Consider the following 19,775-nt stretch of genomic DNA (forward strand, 5'->3'; position numbering starts at 1 on the left):
AATTGAAATTTGGGCATCATCTCCATTTCTCCATGTCCATGTGGCATTAGCATTGTCTTTTCTCCTTCATCGTTCAATCCCCTTGGGCGCCAGCTCCCTTAATCAACTCTGCTAAACCCTATAAAAGCCTCCCTGAACTGGACGATACCCTAATACATCTCTCCTTCACTGCCTTATCCACCTTCATTCATCCTCGGTTTATCCCTCACAACATCATCGGAGGGAGAAATGAATCCCTCTGCGCTTCTCGCTTCTCATTTCTCGAACAACCGCTTTCCCACCTCCTCTTATCTCCTCAATCCTCTCCCTCTTCCAACTCCCTCTAACTTCAATCTCTCCAAACGTCGCCACTTCAGAGTCTCAATTCCCCGTGCCTCCTCCGAGGTTACACAACAAGACGTCTCCTCCTCCTCCTCCTCCCCTTCCTCGCTTGATATCTTTGGTGGCAAGAAGGAGCTTACTGGGATTCAGCCTATTGTTCACCTACTACCTCCGCCTTTACGATTAGCAACCTCTGCCATTGTTGTTGCCGGAGCTGTAGCCGCCGGTTATGGACTCGGCTTGCGCTTTGGTAAGTCCCGCAACGCAGCTTTGGGTGGAGCTGCTGCTCTCGCTGCGGCTAGTGGAGCCGCTGTATACTCCTTGAATTCTTGCGTTCCTGAAGTTGCGGCTGTCGATTTGCATAATTATGTGGCCGGATTTGATGACCCCAAGAACGTGAAGAAGGAGGAAATTGAAAGCATTGCCACAAAGTTGGTTTGATTTTTCTTTTCCTCATTTCTATTCCTGTAGTTTCTTTCAGTTGTATAGACTTGACGAACAGGAACTTTTTTATTTTACATGAGTTGATAAACTATGGTTTGCTTGTCCACAGATATCATTATTCAAAAATTTTGGATAAAAAATTTGAGAATTGGCATTTTGTTGCAATAGTAGGTTATATCTATATTGTAATTTTTCTATTTCACGTTAATCTTCAGATATGGAGTTAGCAAGCAAGATGAGGCGTTTAACGCGGAGCTTTGTGACTTGTATTGTCGGTAAGGCCCGCATGAACTGCAACTGCTTAATGAACTACGGGAAAAACGGGTTTTCGATGCTCAACTCAATACATTAGTGTTGTAAATTTCTACTCGCCTCTATACTTCCCTAGAGACTTGAGAGCTGCTACGTATTACTTTCGTGGACACCTGTTTTAAAGGTAGAGGCAAGGTGAGATTATGTGGTTATTTGCCATAAGACCCTTCTTCGGGAATCGAGTTGGTAAGAAGTATAAGAATCTTTGAAAGAGAGGAACTCATGGATGGCTTGGTTCTTCAGTTTTTCTGCTATGTAGTTTTTTTCGTATGGCCTTCTATGATTTTTGCCAATTGGACAGGCATTCCTTTGACTTTGTCGGTGTTTTCCTTGTAAATTCCTCTCACCCGTGAAATTTAGTCTCGTATTTTTAAGGATGGAAGTGAGATATTTTCCCATCCACTGTGAGATTTGAGCTTTTAAAACATTACTCCTTAAATCTTCTCATCGTTTGCCTTCAAGGTTTTGCATCAGAAAATTTGTGTAGGAAGAAATAAAACAAATTATAAGGAGTTGAGAGGGCCAAATACGATTTTGGGAAATGGTATTTTGTCAGTCCTACTTGGAGTTGCGTAACTAAAACTTTTTGTAACTATTACCCCTTGTGATTCATGCTAATTGAAGTATGTTTTTCAGAGTTTCTTTATTTTCACCTTTCTGGATGCAATACCTCAAATATCTTTCAAATAAAAAGTTCTGTACAACTTTTTATTTGTTATTATGCTTTCGGGAATGTCAGGATCTTCAAGATGATGAGACCAACACAATGATCAATTAATTTCCTACGAGTTTCCTTGACACCTAAATATTGTGTAGGATCAGATGAGTTGTCTAGTGAAATTAGTGAAGGTGCACATAAGTTGGTCGAAACACTTACTTATATCAAAAAAAAAAGAAAAAAAATGTCTTGCTCCCACTATTTTTTATTTCTAATTTCTTTATACAATACAACAAGTTGCTTCTCATTAATGATTTTTTTTTTTCAGATTTGTGTCTTCTGTTCTTCCCTCGGGAAGTCAAGATCTGAGTGGTGATGAGGTTGACACAATCATCAAGTTCAAAAGTGCCTTGGGCATTGATGACCCTGATGCAGCTACTATGCATATGGAGGTAAGTATTCAATACTGGTCTTGCATCTTGAGTGGGGGATATGAATTATCTTCGTGAGTGTTAATGTTAGTTGAACTGATTCTGCATGATTTTAAAGAAAACTAATTATTTTTTTGGGTTTCTAGATTGGTAGAAGAATTTTTAGGCAACGGCTTGAAACTGGAGACCGTGATGGTGACCTAGAGGAACGTCGGGTATGTCAATATGCTCATTTTTTGTGTATGAATGGTTTGATTGGTTGAGATATTTGTCATGGTCTAGAAAAATGGAGCTTGACCATTAAGGGTGAACCTCCAGTGCAGGCATTTCAGAAACTTATATACGTATCAACCCTTGTGTTTGGCGATGCATCATCTTTTCTATTACCTTGGAAGCGTGTTTTTAAGGTTACTGATTCTCAGGTATTGAACATAAGTATTTTAATTACAGCTTCCATTTATTCTCCTGTTTTGTCGTTTAGTTAATTTGTTTGCTCAATGCTTGATTGAGTGCATCTGAATTAACAACTGTTTTATAATATTATACTCAGATTGAGATTGCCATCCGCGACAACGCTCAACGCCTGTATATTTCTGAGCTAAAATCAGTTGGAAGAGGTAAACATGCTGTAAGCAAGTGTACATTCAGGATTTTCTTGGTGTACACTCAGGTTCTTATGCATTTATTGAAATCCTGAAGGGTTTGGGTTTACCTTTGTTTTTGCTTTCTCCTGTCTTAATAAGGAAAAACGAGGGCATTTCTAGGTTACTGAAAGGGTTGAACTTTAACTACATTTTCATTGTGGAGAGATGATTAAATGTAGTTAAATGGTGGTATCTTATTATCATTTCAATTGGGCATTCAGTTGAAAATTCAGTTTATCTTTTTTTATTTGAAAAAAGTCAATTATTGAGATTGATTAAACTTGTAAGTGCTTATAGTACATTCGTCAATCATTATTGGAAAATGACCTTCAACATATCAGTTGCATTGTCCCCACGTCTATCCTGATTGGTACATCATTGATGAATTCTTTTAGATCTTAATGCGGAAAAGCTCATAAGCCTCAAGGGTGCACAACGTTTGTATCGACTTTCCGATGAGGTATCTCAATGTTTAATTTCAAGAGCTTTTCTAAGGAGTTCATATTTGTTTCTTCCAACATTATAGTTTATTTTCGTGCAGCTGGCAGATGATTTGTTTAAGGAGCATACAAGGAAGCTGGTTGAGGAAAATATATCAGTAGCACTCAATATACTCAAGTCCAGAACAAGGACAGCGTATGGTTACCATTCCTTCTGTCTAGTTTCAGTTTGTAGTAATTTTTAAATCCCCAAAGAAATATTCTGTTAGCTTTTCATCGTAATATAGTAAATTAGATTCCATGTTTGTTAATGTTTCGTTGATGGAGTCTCTCTCCTCCTTCCCTCTTAAAGAAAAGAAAAATTCCTATTTACAAAAAAAAGAAAAGAAGTAAATTTGAGGAAAAGACGGCATACCTATTTACCCGAATGATTGTTGTAGAAAAACTCCCCACTTGATTAGAATTTCAAAAGCTGACAAGTATAACATTTTTTGGATAGGATAGACCTCTTAAACCTCGAAAGTTGATTCTATCTAAAATTTCTTCAGGAGTTGAGAAAGTATCTTCAAAGGGTCAACTATTTTACGACCTACCACTACCACCAAAGATGTCCAAAACATCTTTTCTGTTTCCCACACAATCTTTCATTTGTATATGTATAGTTTTATGAATACATGTATTTTATCTTTGGCTTCTTTACTTTGTTCAATTGTTTTCTGTTAAACTCATAATAACTTTGGGGTTCCAGCCGGGGAGTCATTGAAGTTGTGGAAGAGCTTGATAAGATACTTGAGTTCAACAGTTTGCTTATTTCATTAAAGAACCATCCAGATGCCAATCGCTTTGCTCCTGGTGTTGGCCCAGTTTTTCTCCTGGGTAGGTTTTAAGTTCAATATTGTTATTTCTAATTTCTTGGATGAATCACATATGACTTGCTTTTATCCCTCATTTGGGTTAGGTGGAGAATATGATGGTGACAGGAAAATAGATGATTTGAAGCTCCTCTATCGAACCTATGTTACGGATTCTTTATCTAATGGCCGGATGGAAGAAGATAAGGTGCATTTAATAATACCAAATCCATGTACTGTCTTATCTTTTAATGTGTAGTTTAAAATGATCATTTCAAATTAGGGGAGTGGTTGTCATTCATAGTTAAACGCTAGCTAGGGAGTTGGAAAAATAAATGTACCAATTGCAAAATTCTTTGATGCCTTCTAAGGCGCGTAAAATACCAATGCTTGGAATCCTTCCCACTTCTGGGTTGTCCTAAAGGATAAACCATTTGCACTCTTAAAGCCATTTCTAATAGTCTAATAGATGTAAGGTGAGCCGAGGAAAGGGTATATACCCTAGGAAGTGTGATGGCAAGAGGTGAATTTTGTGGCAAGTTAATCCATCTCAAATAAGGATTCTGAAGCTATTTTCTTCCTACTTCGAAAGAAGTGATTTTAGCCTTTGGCATGTTGATTGAACCTGGATATGGAATTCCAAATTTCCAACTTGGAAGGAGTTGCAAGTTATACGTGGCCATGTTTGCGGGTTATCGTAGAATGGGAAACCTGAAAGACCAGGAACTGGCATATGGTCTTTTCATTGATGGATATATGCCAAACTTTTGTCAAAATCAGCTAAGACCACTAGATTAGCCTATCACAATGGTAATGATAACAATAAGTATTATGTAGATTGGACTCAATATCGTTTTTTCACCTTCTCTCTTATCATTCTTATTGTTAAAAAAAAATTATGGCAAAAAACTGTCCTTTTACTGCTTTTCCTTGAGAGAAATGAAAGAATGTACGAGATACAAAAATCAGCCCATCAAGGAGATTGTGAGGAACTAAAAAAGGGAATCTATTCCAACGAGATCAAACTAGGATTATAGTTACAAAGAGGCATAGTGAGCGACGCCTACATATGAGATGATCATTATATCTAGCCTCCTCCCAAACCTTGTCACACTACCTCTCCACGACCACGCCCCTCTATTATATCGTCCTCTCGAGTCAAGATTCCCACAAAATAGCTAGAAAAACTAGCTTTTTACCTAAAATTGCCCTTCTCTTGAAACTATGGGCCCTCCATCCTAAAAGAAATGTGATTCAGATTTTGACTCTTCTTTTAGTGCAAGCAGTGAGGAAGATGATCATTTGGGGAAACTAAATGAGTTTGTGGATCATTCTTTGAAAGGTTCCTTAGAAACTAATCTCAATGATTTGTTTAAGCACGAAGAAGAATTGGATGCTGGAAAACAGATCTTTGGAAACCCCTCTTAGTCCCATCATTGTGAACTTCGAGCCCATTTAAAGTTGCTAGTAGATGAATGCCAACTAGTTTTCGTTTGAGATCTGATTTTAGTCACTGTTTGGTTCAATAATAGGTTACAATGGAGTATGTATAGCGAAACTTGTGTGGTTTGAAAGTTGCAGATAAAAAGAATGGGATTCAAGTCTCTTGAAACACTTAATTCAGAACTAGTACTCTCCCTAGATTCAGTGAAGAAGCTGGGCTCAAGAAATGTTTCCAACCGGTTGAACAATTATTGATTTTTTAGCAGTTTTGTGGTTTCATCTTAGTAAAGATTCAGCAAGGCTGGTTGTGGTTCTCTTGGTGCTCCCTCTTCACTAATCTTGAAGCTTATTGTGGGATATCAGTTGATATCCTGGCTTTCTGATTTTGAGTATGGAAGAGCGTCAGGCAATGCATCGTAGGATGAAGCTATGAGTTCTGTGCAAGATGGAAATGTTGAGGTCAGTCGATCAAACTTCAGAAGTAGCTCTGATATTTCAATGCATAGGAATGAATCTGTTAATGTAGATGAAAGGGATTGGTCAACCTCAAAGGTGGTGTCCGTAGATCTCATGTCTTCACAAGAAATTGAATCATCTGTTGATGTAGATGGGAGGGCTTGTTCAACCCCCGAGGAGACATCTGTGGATCTTTTGTCAAGAATGACTCAGAAGAGCTAGAAGATGGGGAGATTGGAAATACTAAAACTAAAGAAAAAAGAAAGGATGTGAGAACTTTCCAGTGGGAAGAATTTGGAGAAGTTTGATGGCATATGGAAGAAGAATTCTGTTCGACGAATTGTAGTTTTGATGGCCTTTTTCAGTTGTACACGTGCAGTTTTTATTGGCGATATGAAAGATTTCAGCAAATCTTCTAGGGTACAGGATCATATTTTTAAATCTAGCTTGAAGCGCTGCTTCTGGTTGCCCTTTCTTGGTGCTTTTCTTTCCATTCATTTTTGAAGCAGTTTGTGATCAAGATTTCAGCTGATTTTGGGCTCCTTGTTGGAAAAGTTTTCAGCTTGCTTTGTATTTGGTTCTTGTTTTGCTAGGGTTTTAGAGGGACTTGTCCAGCTCTTTGCAATTTTATTATGTTCTGTCTTGTCTCTGTTCTTTTAGTCCGTTTTGCTCTTGGTATTTTTCTTTTGTAGTTTGAGCATTAGTCTCTTTTAATAATATTAATAAAGAGGCTTGTTTCTGTTTTTTTTTCTTTTTTTTTTCCTCTTAAAGAAAGCTTAGGAACTCCTCAGTAATAGCCTAATCATTGCAATTAGGCCAAAGATAAGCCAAAGTTCTCCAACCAACAAAACCAGAAAGACCAAGCAAATTGATAGTCCCAGAACAAGTGATGTGTGTCCTTTACTTGGCCCAATGACCCCTACGTAGAATACATCACTGCAGACCAGATACAACACAGGGAAGACTCTCTGAACATGATGCATATTGATGACCTTTTCATGTACAATTTACCACACCAAAATCTTTAGCTCCGAGATTTTAACCTTAATGGAGGAGAAAGCAGGGGTAGTTTGGGGAGGGGAGGGGAGGGGAGGGTGGGGACAACCACAAACTAAAGGAAGAATGGCAAGAGAACCCCTACACAGCCTAGAATCCCTTCTCCCATGAAGCACTTGCTGACCCTGAAGAGAACAGTAAGAAGACCTGCAATATCTAATTCTTGCTCTCTATTAGACAGATGAAATGTGAAACCTAACAACAGAAGAGGTGGAAGGATCAAAGCCCAGTAAAATATAAGCTAGCAAATGCTGTTGTTCAAAATGGCTCACAGAAGAGCTTTATCACCGACCCACCATCTAAGAAGCACCTACACTCCTAAGATGTTCAAGTATCAGTGTCGAACATGTTTACGACATCGACATGCCTTGACATGTCTCCAACAAGCTAGCTGGCATGTCGATTCTTTTAAAAAAAAATTCGGACATGGCCAAGACACGGCCTGACACGACTGGAGAAAAAAACCCACAGAAACAGCCCATTAGTCCGGCCCAATGGCAATAATTATTAGGTTTTTTTTTTAATTTTTTCTTAAAACAAAAAGATTCACGCACTCCACTCTATTCTCCGATTCTCCCCACCAGGCCACCAACCCTCTCTGCCCAAACCCTCTCGCTAGTCGCCATCGCCGCCCATCTCTCTTGCTGGTCGCGTGAACTTGTCCAAGAAAAGTTAACATCTTTTTTTATTATTTTTTTACTTATTACTTATTACTTTTTATTTTATTTTATTTTTTGTTATTTTGATGTATTTAATTGAAATCCTTATGTAATATGTTTGTATGCATGATATATTTAGTTTCTTTTTACTAAATTGTCGTGTCCTACTTTTTTGAAAAATGGCATGTCGTGTGTTGATATTTGTGCTTCGTATCCCACCATGCTTCTGAAATCAAACATTCGAGCCCTCCTCAAGATAGAGTTTAACAAATGAGGAAAAATATCTCTAACGGAAGCCCCAAATGTAATAACATGCACCGCTCTTGGTTAGCATTTAGTTACACGGTGATTTCTAATCCTTCTTGAAGGCTTAATCATTTTTTATGCTAATTCTAATCCTTCTTGAAGGCTTAATCATTCTTTATGCTAATTCTAATCCTTCTTGAAGGCTTGATCATTCTTTATGCTAATTCTTCACACCTTGTACGCCAATAGCAATGCATGTTGTTATATTTTAGGTTTGCGTTAGACGGCTGATTATATTTTCTTTTCATTTTTTTCCTTGATATGAGTTCATCACAAGAAATAATTACAGTTGGAATACTAGCCTGCAAAAGTTGAATAAACTTTTTATTTGAAGTTAACATATGGAAGCCATCCCAAACTTAAAACCATAGTTCACCAAGCGGGCCTGTTTGGTAGAGAATCTGGATTCTGTTTTATGTTTTCAGATTCATTGAATTCAGCAGGTATACGTTTGGTCGACAATCCAAATTTTGTTTTCGAGAACTATTTTTGGATTATTTGATCCAAATAGTGCAAATTTTGAAAACAAACTTTTTATGTTTTCATTGCATCAAGAATTTGAATTTTACATTTTAAAAAACAGAATTCTATTAAATATATATAAAAGCATTTAGAAATACAATATGTCAATATGTTATGTTATAGACTCAATTCATTTTTATTATTATAAATTCGTAGGAATTATTTTCCTATGAGTGTCCTTGACACCCAAATGTTGTAGGGTGAGACGGGTTGTCCCGTGAGATTAGTCGAGGTGTGCGTAAGCTGGCCTGAACATTCACATATGTTTTTGAAAAAGGAAAAAAGAAATAATTCTATAAATTTTTAGTTTAAATTACAAATTTGGTCCCTACGGTTTTAAAAGAACAGAATTTAGTCTCTATGATTTGTAACTAGAAGGACTATATATGAAAGGTTGTCAAATCAGGAAACATAGGGACTATTTATGAAAGGTCGTCAATCAGGACTATATATGATATTTTATCAAACTATAGGTTGAATTCTAACTTTTTCCAAACAATAGAGACTAAAATTGCAGTTTAACTAATTTTTTAAACGTAAATTATATTCATAAATAAATTAGTAATAGCTTATTGTCAACTAAATTTTAGTGAATAAGGCTAGTTTTATGATTTATAAATATATAGTATTACATTTAAACATTTCGTAAGAATCCAATTTTTTAATATGTTACCAAATACATATTATGAAAACATAAAATACAACTTTGTTTTTATTGAATCCCATGTTTTCAAATTTTTGTTAGAATTTTCTATTTAGGTAGGTCAATGCTGTGTTTGTTTATCTCTCTGTTAGTAGTTGATTTGTTACAAATAACCCAACCCCCCCCCCCCCCCCCAATAAAGGATAGTAAACATTCATTTTTCTTCTTTTTTTTCCCTCTCAGCTTGCTGCCTTGAATCAATTGAGAAATATATTTGGTTTAGGGAAGCGAGAAGCAGAAAACATTACACTTGATGTTACCTCCAAGGTTTATCGCAAACGTCTTTCACAGTCTGTAAGTGGTGGTGATTTGGAGATGGCAGATAGTAAAGCAGCCTTCCTCCAAAATCTCTGTGAGGAGCTTCACTTTGATCCATTGAAGGCCAGTGAGATTCATGAAGGTATTTTATTTTAGATGACAACTGGGATCGGGCTCCCCTATGTTTGGTCTGTGCTGTCAATAATCGGTTTCCGCTTTGAGCTTTCCTAATATTCACGCAGCTAGTTCATATATCCTTATCCATATTTTTACGATTATTTCTGAATTACCTGTTGTGTTATGAAGAAATTTACCGACAAAAGCTTCAGCAATGTGTTGCTGATGGAGAGTTGAGTGATGAGGATGTATCAGCGCTGCTGAAGTTAAGAGTTATGCTTTGCATACCGCAACAGACTGTCGAAGCGGCACATACAGATATTTGTGGTTCCTTGTTTGAAAAGGTAATTGATATCTAGCATCTCTTTGTTTATTGTCTAGTGCCTTGGTGTCTAACAGTTTATTTCACTTATTAAGTTCTTGTTTATGGGTTTCATAAAGAGTTGGACTTGTTTCTGTCTATAATTTGACACGCTATCTGGTGGGACTTCCACCTCTATTCTGTCAAGACTAATGTTTCTAATTTCTTTTTCCAGGTTGTAAAAGAGGCCATTGCTGCAGGTGTTGATGGTTACGATGCAGATATAAAAAAATCTGTGAGGAAGGCAGCTCATAGCTTGCGGTTGACAAGGGAGGCTGCCATGTCAATTGCCAGCAAAGCAGTGAGTAATCATCTTCATTGTATTCTTTCAGTAACTTGAGATAAATTTTTGTTGCTCTCATCCTGATTCCCTTTATACTATCCAACTTTTGAAGGTTCGGAAGATTTTCATCAACTATATAAAGCGAGCTCGTGGAGCTGGAAATCGTACTGAAGCTGCAAAAGAACTTAAGAAGATGATTGCTTTTAATACGCTAGTTGTTACAGAATTGGTGGCTGATATAAAAGGGGAATCTGCTGATGCTAATGCCTCATCGGAAGAGCCTATCAAAGAAGAAGAGGAACAGCTTGAGGAGGACGAGGAATGGGAATCACTTCAGACTTTGAAGAAAATAAAACCAAACAAAGAGCTTTCTGTAAAATTGGGGAAAGCTGGTCAGACAGAGATCACTTTGAAGGATGATCTGCCAGAAAGAGAACAAACCGACCTTTACAAGACATATTTGCTTTTCTGTTTAACTGGTGAAGTTACCCGTATTCCTTTTGGTGCTCAGATTACGACAAAGAAGGATGATTCCGAGTACGTCTTACTAAATCAGCTTGGCAACATTTTGGGTTTAACCACTAAGGAGATTGTTGAAGTACATAGGAGCCTTGCTGAGCAGGCCTTCCAGCAAAAAGCTGAGGTAATTTTGGCTGATGGTCAACTGACAAAGGCCAGGGTAGAACAGCTCAATGAGTTACAGAAGCAAGTTGGGTTGCCTTCTGAATATGCCAATAAGATCATTAAGAACATAACAACCACAAAAATGGCTGCTGCCATTGAAACTGCTGTTGGTCAAGGACGGCTCAACATTAAGCAGATTAGAGAACTTAAGGAAGCAAATGTTGATTTAGATAGCATGATATCTGAGAGATTGCGAGAGAATCTCTTCAAAAAGACCGTGGATGACATTTTCTCATCTGGCACTGGTGAGTTCGATGAAGAAGAGGTCTATGAGAAAATCCCGTTGGACCTCAACATTAATGCTGAGGAGGCAAAAGGGGTTGTACGCGAGCTGGCAGAGAGCAGGTTGTCAAACTCCTTAATTCAGGCCGTGGCCTTGTTGAGGCAGAGAAACCGTCAGGGGGTGGTAAGATATCTTTCACTTTAGTTATTTTCCTTTGTAGAGTAACAACCGAAATTAAAGTTGTGCAAATATCTTCAGTTAATTAGTGAGTACTATTGACTTAGATTCCAAGTGTAATGGGGCGTTTTTTATTTTCTTTAGGTATCATCTCTCAATGATCTTCTTGCATGTGACAAAGCTGTTCCATCGAAGCCTTTATCATGGGATGTGTCAGAAGAACTTGCTGATCTGTACTCTGTATATGCGAAGAGTGAGCCGACGCCTGAGAAGTTGTCTCGTTTGCAATATTTGCTGGGCATAGATGACTCTACTGCAGCTGCTATTCGAGAGATGGGAGATAGATTACAACCTCTTGGTGCGGAGGAGGAAAACTTTGTATTTTGATTTTTGCGCGATAATAATAGGAAGTGAATTTTGGCCATTATTCCAATTTTTGTTTTCATAATTTTCCTAGACCGGACGAAAACCGAGTGGCAACATTAATTGATAGATTGAGATATATGATGTGGTGTGATATTTGTATTTTGTAGCCAGAGATTTGCTTAATAATCGTACTGCTCCATTAACAATTTTTTACTCTCCCGGTGACCCAGTCTTCACTACAATTTGGGTCACTAGAACAATTTTCAAATATCGTAAGTTTTAATCCTAAACTCGAGTTCTATCAACAACAGAGAATTAATAAGGTTCTATTAACGATAGTCCATCATCAGTAAAATTTAGTATACAGAAATTTACTATATTTATAATTTTTAAAGAATATCGGTACATACTAAATTATTATTCGAAGGAAAATAAACTTACGTCATTCTACAATCTAACGGCGAATATTATTTGGGTTGAAATTCACCGACTTATATTACTTTACAATCCAACGGCGAATATTACGTGGGTTGAAATTCACGAGTTTTTACTTAATTGTCGAAAGAAGGGTTACCCAAATAGTTGGTTTTGAAAATTATAGGTCAAACTTGTATAAATTGAGTTTCGGGGTAGGGTTGCAAAATGATGCTTAGAAACTTCTTCAGCCTCCATTGAGACCGAAGCTTAATTTTCAAAAGTGAAATATTTGTATCTGAATTTCTGATCTGTAAGCTGCAACAAGGCTTGTATGAATGTTTGTGACCCTAGCCTTGCTTGTTCGAAATCCATTATAACATTTGAAAATTGTCACATTTTAGGCACCGGAAGATTCTAAAGTTTGGGGGATTAGCAAAATCATATGGAATTGAATATCTCCTTAGTCTTACATTTACCAATGGAATAGTGTATAGAATTAAAAGCACTAACAATTTGACCAAGTATAAAGATTCCTGATATGCATTCTGTTCACACAACCAATATGATTTAGTTTAAAACTCACCCCAATCAGTGCTGCCTAGACATCAACATTCACTTCTTCAAGTCTAATTAAGGATATATTAAAATCACTATTCAATGAATTCAGCTAGTTGAACTTTCTCATGCTTAAGAAAATGAAAGCTATATAGTCAATGACATTTCAAATTGAGCTATTTAAAACAATTAAAGCCAAGATAAAAACAAAAAATACCAGATAAAGTAATAATTAAGATTTGGTACACCCACCCGCACTAGTGTGGGTTTAGGCTCGTGAAAATTCATTTCCTTTCTGTTTTTGTTCACAAAATTTCAACATTTGAACTTGACTTTGTACAAGATGCAACGAGCTGAAACTTGGTCACTATATATTCATAGTTTGAGATACCAACATTCCTTACAGATCAATCCAAACATAATATCTTGCTTTGACTGAGACAAAAATAATAATAATGGAACCAAAGTGCAGCAACTTGTGGTGTGTTTTGGTGTTTGCTTCATTAATGGCAACTTTGAGCTCTGGCAGTTTATCTGCAAAGTACTATGCGAGTACATGTCCAAAGTTACTTTCTATTGTCCGAAGTGAAGTCGTGAAAGCAGTAGATAAAGAGTATAGAATGGGAGCATCGTTGCTTCGCCTTCATTTTCACGATTGCTTTGTCAATGCATGTGATCTATCTTTAACTCATTCTGTAGTTTATATTTTTCTCATGTGTGTAAATAAAATAAAAGAAAAGAAAAATTACATTTTGAGTATATTTTAGGGGAGACAATGATTGCATCCTATAACACATATTCAAGTCTACTGTTAAATAAATTTTTGTAGAGATGATGAAATGGTTATATGTCATGCAGGGATGTGATGCGTCGGTACTGTTGGATGACACATCAAACTTTACAGGAGAAAAAACAGCGATTCCGAACAAAGATTCACTAAGAGGTTTTGAAGTGATCGATTCAATAAAAACGCTGGTGGAGGCTGCTTGTCCTTCTGTGGTTTCTTGTGCTGATATTTTGTCCCTTGCAGCTCGGGATTCTGTGGTTGCAGTAAGTTCAAAGCTATGCATTCTAGAACAGTAATTGCAATAAGTAGAACTTTAAGACTAACAATATATATGTTAACATTTAAAAAAAATTCTTTTGCATGGTATTATTTTTGTTTATATTTGCAATTGTTTAATCAAATGAGAAATATATATCTGCTAATACTTAATTGTAATTTTTTTTTGACAAAAAGTTTAGTTTTATTTTTTAAAATTTATTGTTGAAAATATTGTTTATAAGTTTACTTAAAAAAACCAAAAAACTCTTATTACCATAAACGAGACATGATTAATTAATAATTATTTTAACTTTAACTCTAAAGTTTACCAAGTACATTAATTTATATTTTTTATTACATTATATTCTCGTGAAGCTTATAATTTTATCGATTAAAGTTCTAAACTTTTTTAAGTAAACTAATTTAGGGTTTCAAATATCTAATTGTGAATTTAGTTGATTCAACATGAGGATGGATGGATGTAACACATGATTAAGAGTATAAAATGAAATGATGTAAAACATGGTTATAATTAGTATTTATAAAAGATAGGGAAGATGAAGATGCATGCATTGCATGCATATGGATGATGTTACGTTGTTGAAGTGTTAAATTATTAATGGTTTGGTTGGGGGTTTGCAGCTTGGAGGGCCTTCGTGGGTAGTCGGACTTGGGCGGAGGGACTCAACCACAGCCAGCTTCGACAACGCAAACAATGACCTTCCTTCTCCCTTCCTCGACCTTCCCGATCTCATCTCTGCCTTTTCTAACAAAGGCTTCGACACCAAAGAATTGGTCGCCCTTTCAGGATCTCACACTATTGGACAAGCAAGGTGCTCGATGTTCAGAGTAAGGGCTCATAACGAAACAACCACCATTGATCCAGATTTTGCAGCCTCTCTAAGAACCAACTGCCCATTCTCCGGCGACGATCAAAATCTTTCCCCTTTGGATCTCAAGACTCAATCCTTATTCGACAACGCCTATTTCAAAAATTTGGTCCAAAACAAAGGCCTTCTTCACTCCGATCAAGCTCTCTTCACCAACTCCTCTGCCGATTCTCATGTCAGTTCCTACATCTCCCACCCTAAAGCTTTCTTCTCCGACTTCGCCGCCGCCATGGTTAAGATGTCCAACCTCTCCCCTCTCACCGGCTCCGACGGCCAGATTCGCTCCGACTGCCGTAAAATCAATTAAATTTTACAAATAATTAAAGACTACTTTTTAACTTTGGTTTGTTTATGTTTCGGTCGGCGTCGGCGTCGACCCTTCCTAAATCACATCATTGCCGCCGACTTATATTTTTCTAGTTTTGCATCCATGTTTCTTTTTACTATTTAATTAATAATAAGACCAAAGATTAATGTAATGTCAATTAAGGGTTCATTTAAAAAATATAAGCAAACAATTTTAAAAACAGAAAAAATGCATAGGTTAGTCATCGAAAATATCAATACCCCGTCAACAATACTATTAAAAATGATTGACACAGCATAATAAATTTGTTCAATTCTATCTTTTAATTTGGTTACAGTTGAATTAATTAGGTTACACGTTAAGATTTGATCATCTAAACGGTTCTTTTTCAAAATTTGATACTGTTTAAATTTCTCTAAAAGATTTTTTTTAAGATTATTTATACATTATCTTTTAGATTTGGTTATTCTAATATAAACAACAACGTAAAAAAAAAGAAGAAAGATCATGCACGTAGCAACCAAAAATAGAGAAAAAGAAAGACAATAAGAAGAAATCATATTTGGTTATTCAAACGGAAAGAAATCGGAACAAAGACCATAAACTGAGGAGAAGGAAGATGGAAAATATTTAAAAAACAGCTTGTTGTACCGTAGAAGTTTGTTATATTTATGAAAATTTCTAATTTTTGGACTTCAAGATTGATAGTATAAACATTATGAGAATGTTTGAACCGAAAATTATACAAGATTATAATAACCATTATTAGACAATAATTGCTATTTCAAAACTTCCAATTTACTACGGTGTTTAGGATTTGACATTCATCGTTTTTTTTATTATTTACTATAGTGTTTATGATTTCCTTCTAAAATTAAAATAATCTATACCATCAAACACAAAAGTAAAATTGCTAACCTGAAAAAGATAAAATATGAATAAACCCAATAAATTCCTGATTTATTTTAACAATATTGGTGTATATATTAGTAGTATATTAATGTTAATTAATTTTAATTTCACTTAATTTATATTAACGTGGTTTGATCTTTTGATTATCTTCGCTGAATCGGTAAGACGTGAATATTCACTTTTTAAGATTTATTCTAATGTGGTTCGACCTCTTAATTTCCTAATTGTTGAGAGAATATATGAATATATATAAATATTCTTGGTAAGTTTATTTTTGGGATAGTTGCAAATATCACGATTATATTCAAAATCATCAAGTATATATCAATATTTTAAAAATTTTGTAAATATAGTAAAATCTGTCAAAAATTATCAATGATAGAAGTCTATTATGATAGACCATGTAACAAATGTTGGTCTATCACTATAAGCCATAAGAATCTATTCTATTACTGATTGACTTTTATATATTTACAATTTTTTTAAAATATTCCTACATACTTAATAATTATTTTAAAAATTACTATCCATTGTGTTGAGATCTTGTCAAAAAAAGAATGAATAAGATTCTTTTTATTATTTAAGGATTATTTCAAAAAGATGTTAAAAATATATTTGTTTTAAAAGATAAAACATCTCCTTCATAAATAAGAATCTTTTATCTATATCTTTTAAAAAATATCAAAAATTTGATAGGGTGGTTATATATTGAAGCTCTATGCTTGGTTGGGCATTACTGAAGATTCGATTTGGAAGCATTCTTTCGAGACAAAGGTTTCGAAGGTACATCAATTAACTTCTTTGTGATTACAAATTACCGAAAATTTATTGGTGATTTTACTGGGTACGAGTTGATAAGAAATATGAAAGAAGACTAAAATAGTTGAACTGTGGTCAATGAATTCAGGGGAGCATGAATCCTTTAAGTTATATTGTACTTAAGGAGTCTTATACATAAGAAGAATGTTCCTTGTTGATATATTGATTTCTATTAACAACATTGAATCTTAATAATATTTCTTATCTAAGCTACAAAGCTCCCCAGATGTAGGTGGTATTCGCTAGTTACTAAAGCTCTATGTGTTATTTATACTTAGCAATTCCTCTCGTTATCTACTTTGGAATTAACTAAAGAACTTTATCGATTATCTCATAACTTTTTCACATTGTAATTACCTTTAATTTTTTTTGGCTCAAATCTCAATAAGTACAACATATTAATTAGATAGAGACAACAAACAAATGATGGAAAATTGCCAAAAATAAGTTTAAAAAGGAGGGTTAAATGACTTTTGAGATAGTTTTTGAAAATGAGTTTTAGGACAAATAAGGTGATGAAATGTCTAAATTGCCCCTAATTATTTTCCCTTCCTTTCTCTCCAATGTAAATAAAAAAGAAAAAAAAAGGACTCATTTCCATGTTCGTGCGCAGTGAAAGAAAAGTGTTCTGCTTCATTTCTTTTATCGCAGCAAAAGAGAAGAACCAACACAAAACCCATTCACGTTGAGATTCTACTCCGATGCAATCGTGCTACTCTAGTGTCGTTCATCACTCCATCAAGTTTCCGTGCTATCCGGTGAATTTTTAGATTTTTTTTTTTTTGTTATTTTTTTCCATTGAACTGTGTTGCGTTATAGCTTTTTTTTCCTCTACTATTGGTGTAACATTGGAATGTTAAATGTATAACCATAATATAATTTTTAATTGTTTCAAATTGATTTATGGTTATTTAAGAGATGTTTCAAAGCATGTCAACAAGTTATTTTTGTTATTTCTTTGCATCTTGCAAACATCTCGCAGGCATCTCGTAGGTTCTTAAGTTCAAATGTTTAATCTTAGATGAATTATATACTTATGCCTATGTGATTTAGGGTGCTTTTAGCTACTATTTTTTAATCTTGCAAATAAATCACACTTTTTTTTTATGTAATATGTCAACTTCTAAGTTCAAATCAATTTTGCAGGAACTAAAAAGCTTAAGGTGGTTTAAGGATGTCACATGTTCGGATTTTAGTGCGTTACGGTGGTGCATGGGATGAAGGATGAAGAAAATATGAAGGAGGCGTGTCAAAAGACATTGTTATCAGTAAAGAAATAACACACAAAGATTTACAGGATGAATTATATGATCTTGCAGAAGTTGACCCCTACAGAGTTCGACATAAAGATAAGATGCATATATGAGATAAAAGTGGAAAATGAAGCTCTTCCATTTAAGTTAAGCAATGATCGTGATTTGAAGTTTTATATTCTTAGTGAAAATCCATTGGAGGTCCCCCTATACCTATCATTTGAGCCTAGAAGCAATCAAAGAAAGAAAGTGTTAAACAAAGATTACACTTCAGTATCTAGAAGCAACAAAGTTCATAATTTAAACCCTCATCCTCCAATTGCATTGGATGCATTAAATGGGAATGAAGTTGATATTGGTGAAGTTCAAGTTGGCTTGTGTGATAACATGATAGGGACCACTTTGGCTATATGGAAATCGTATGATTCATATAACTCAAAAGATGATACTTTTACACGGGAGTCAGTTGAGATGAACAATCAATCGTTTGACATCCCACAACAAATAGATGCTCTACAAGTGAGGAGTTGGATGTAGGACAAATATTTTTTTGCAAGAGAAATTTATCAATGAGATTAAGTGTGTTGGCAATGAAATTTTTTTTTCAGTTTGTAGTAAAAAAGTCTACAAAAGAGGTTCTTTTTGTTAGATGCACCGACAAGTGTGGTTGAAGATTACGAGCGATGAGATCGAAGGATTCAAATATATTCAAGATTAAAAAGTATGTCAAAGTTCATTCGTGTTCTCTTGAGTTTTTTATCAATCGTGACCATATGCAAGAAAAATCTTGGGCTGTTAGAGAATTAATAAAGTCTAAATTCAAGAGAGCCGGTCGCCTATATAAACCACATGATACCATAGAAGACATAAGGCAAGACTATGGCATAAATATGAGTTATAAAAAAGCATGGCGTGCCAAAGAAAATGTATATGAAAGAGTGCGAGGGTCTCCTAAATAGTCATATAATCTATTGCGTACATATGGTGAAGCAATCAAACTTACAAATCCAGGTACAATATTTCACGTGGAACTCGAAAATGATCGTTTCTTCAAATATCTTTTTATGGTTGTTGGTCCATGTGTCAGAGGATTCTTAAATTGCATTAGACCGGTCATAGTCATGAATGGAACATTTCTTAAGAACAAATATCGGGGTCAGTTGATAGTTTCCATTTGCTTATATGGTAATAATCAGATTTATCCTCTAGCCTTTGGAGTAGTTGGTAGAGAAACAGATGACTCAATACGGTGGTTCTTAGAAAAATTGAAAGGTGCAATAGAGGAGGTGCTTAATCTAGGTTTCGTGACAGATCTAAAAAAACATGCTTCTCCAAGGGTATTTCATCAGTTTTTCCCTCTGCATTCCACGGCCTTTGTGTCCAACATTTGACTCAAAATTTGCATGATAAATATAAGAATGAAACGGTTGCTACTTTGTTTTACAATGCATCAAGAACATATTGTGAATCAACGTTTCTAGAAGCATGGAGAAATATTCTTACATTTCCTAATGGTTCAGGGAAATATTTAAATGACTTTGGAATAGCACTATGGTCTCGTGTTCACTACCCAGGAAGACGATATAACATGATGACAACAAATATAGTAGAGTCCATGAATTCTATAATGAAAGAACCTAGAGATTTGCCTATTGCTTCATTCCTTGAACATGTTCGAGCTTTGTTACAACATTGGTTTTGGAAGCGTCGAGAAGAATACATTAAAGTGACGTCTACATTTACTAAATGGGCATAGTTAGTTCTACAAAAGAAACAAGAATGAGCTTTGACAATGAAGGTCAACCCAATTGACTGTTACCAATTTCATGTTAAAGATTTAGATAAGGAGGAGGTCGTAAATC

The 19,775-nt window shown here is 35.3% G+C and overlaps 2 protein-coding genes across 2 annotated transcripts; both read left to right on the forward strand.

Annotated features, from left to right (window-relative positions):
* The first annotated feature begins 30 nt into the window (after positions 1-30).
* LOC103497030 (protein TIC110, chloroplastic) lies at positions 31-11,921 on the forward strand. Its single transcript, XM_008459087.3, has 15 exons — positions 31-752; positions 981-1,040; positions 2,064-2,187; positions 2,313-2,381; positions 2,490-2,588; positions 2,717-2,783; positions 3,206-3,270; positions 3,352-3,446; positions 3,999-4,126; positions 4,209-4,309; positions 9,430-9,646; positions 9,811-9,965; positions 10,158-10,283; positions 10,378-11,355; positions 11,494-11,921. The coding sequence occupies exons 1-15, from the start codon at positions 229-231 to the stop codon at positions 11,734-11,736; spliced, it is 3,051 nt and encodes a 1,016-aa protein (XP_008457309.2). The 5' UTR covers positions 31-228; the 3' UTR covers positions 11,737-11,921.
* Positions 11,922-13,089: 1,168 nt separating this feature from the next.
* On the forward strand, positions 13,090-15,033 carry LOC103497031 (cationic peroxidase 1-like). Its single transcript, XM_008459089.3, has 3 exons — positions 13,090-13,355; positions 13,546-13,737; positions 14,375-15,033. Exons 1-3 carry the CDS (start codon positions 13,143-13,145, stop codon positions 14,927-14,929), a joined length of 960 nt encoding a protein of 319 aa, XP_008457311.2. The 5' UTR covers positions 13,090-13,142; the 3' UTR covers positions 14,930-15,033.
* The last annotated feature ends 4,742 nt before the right edge of the window (positions 15,034-19,775 follow it).

The sequence above is a fragment of the Cucumis melo genome, chromosome 12 (genome assembly GCF_025177605.1).
Source record: "Cucumis melo cultivar AY chromosome 12, USDA_Cmelo_AY_1.0, whole genome shotgun sequence".
NCBI classification, from domain to species: Eukaryota; Viridiplantae; Streptophyta; class Magnoliopsida; order Cucurbitales; family Cucurbitaceae; genus Cucumis; species Cucumis melo.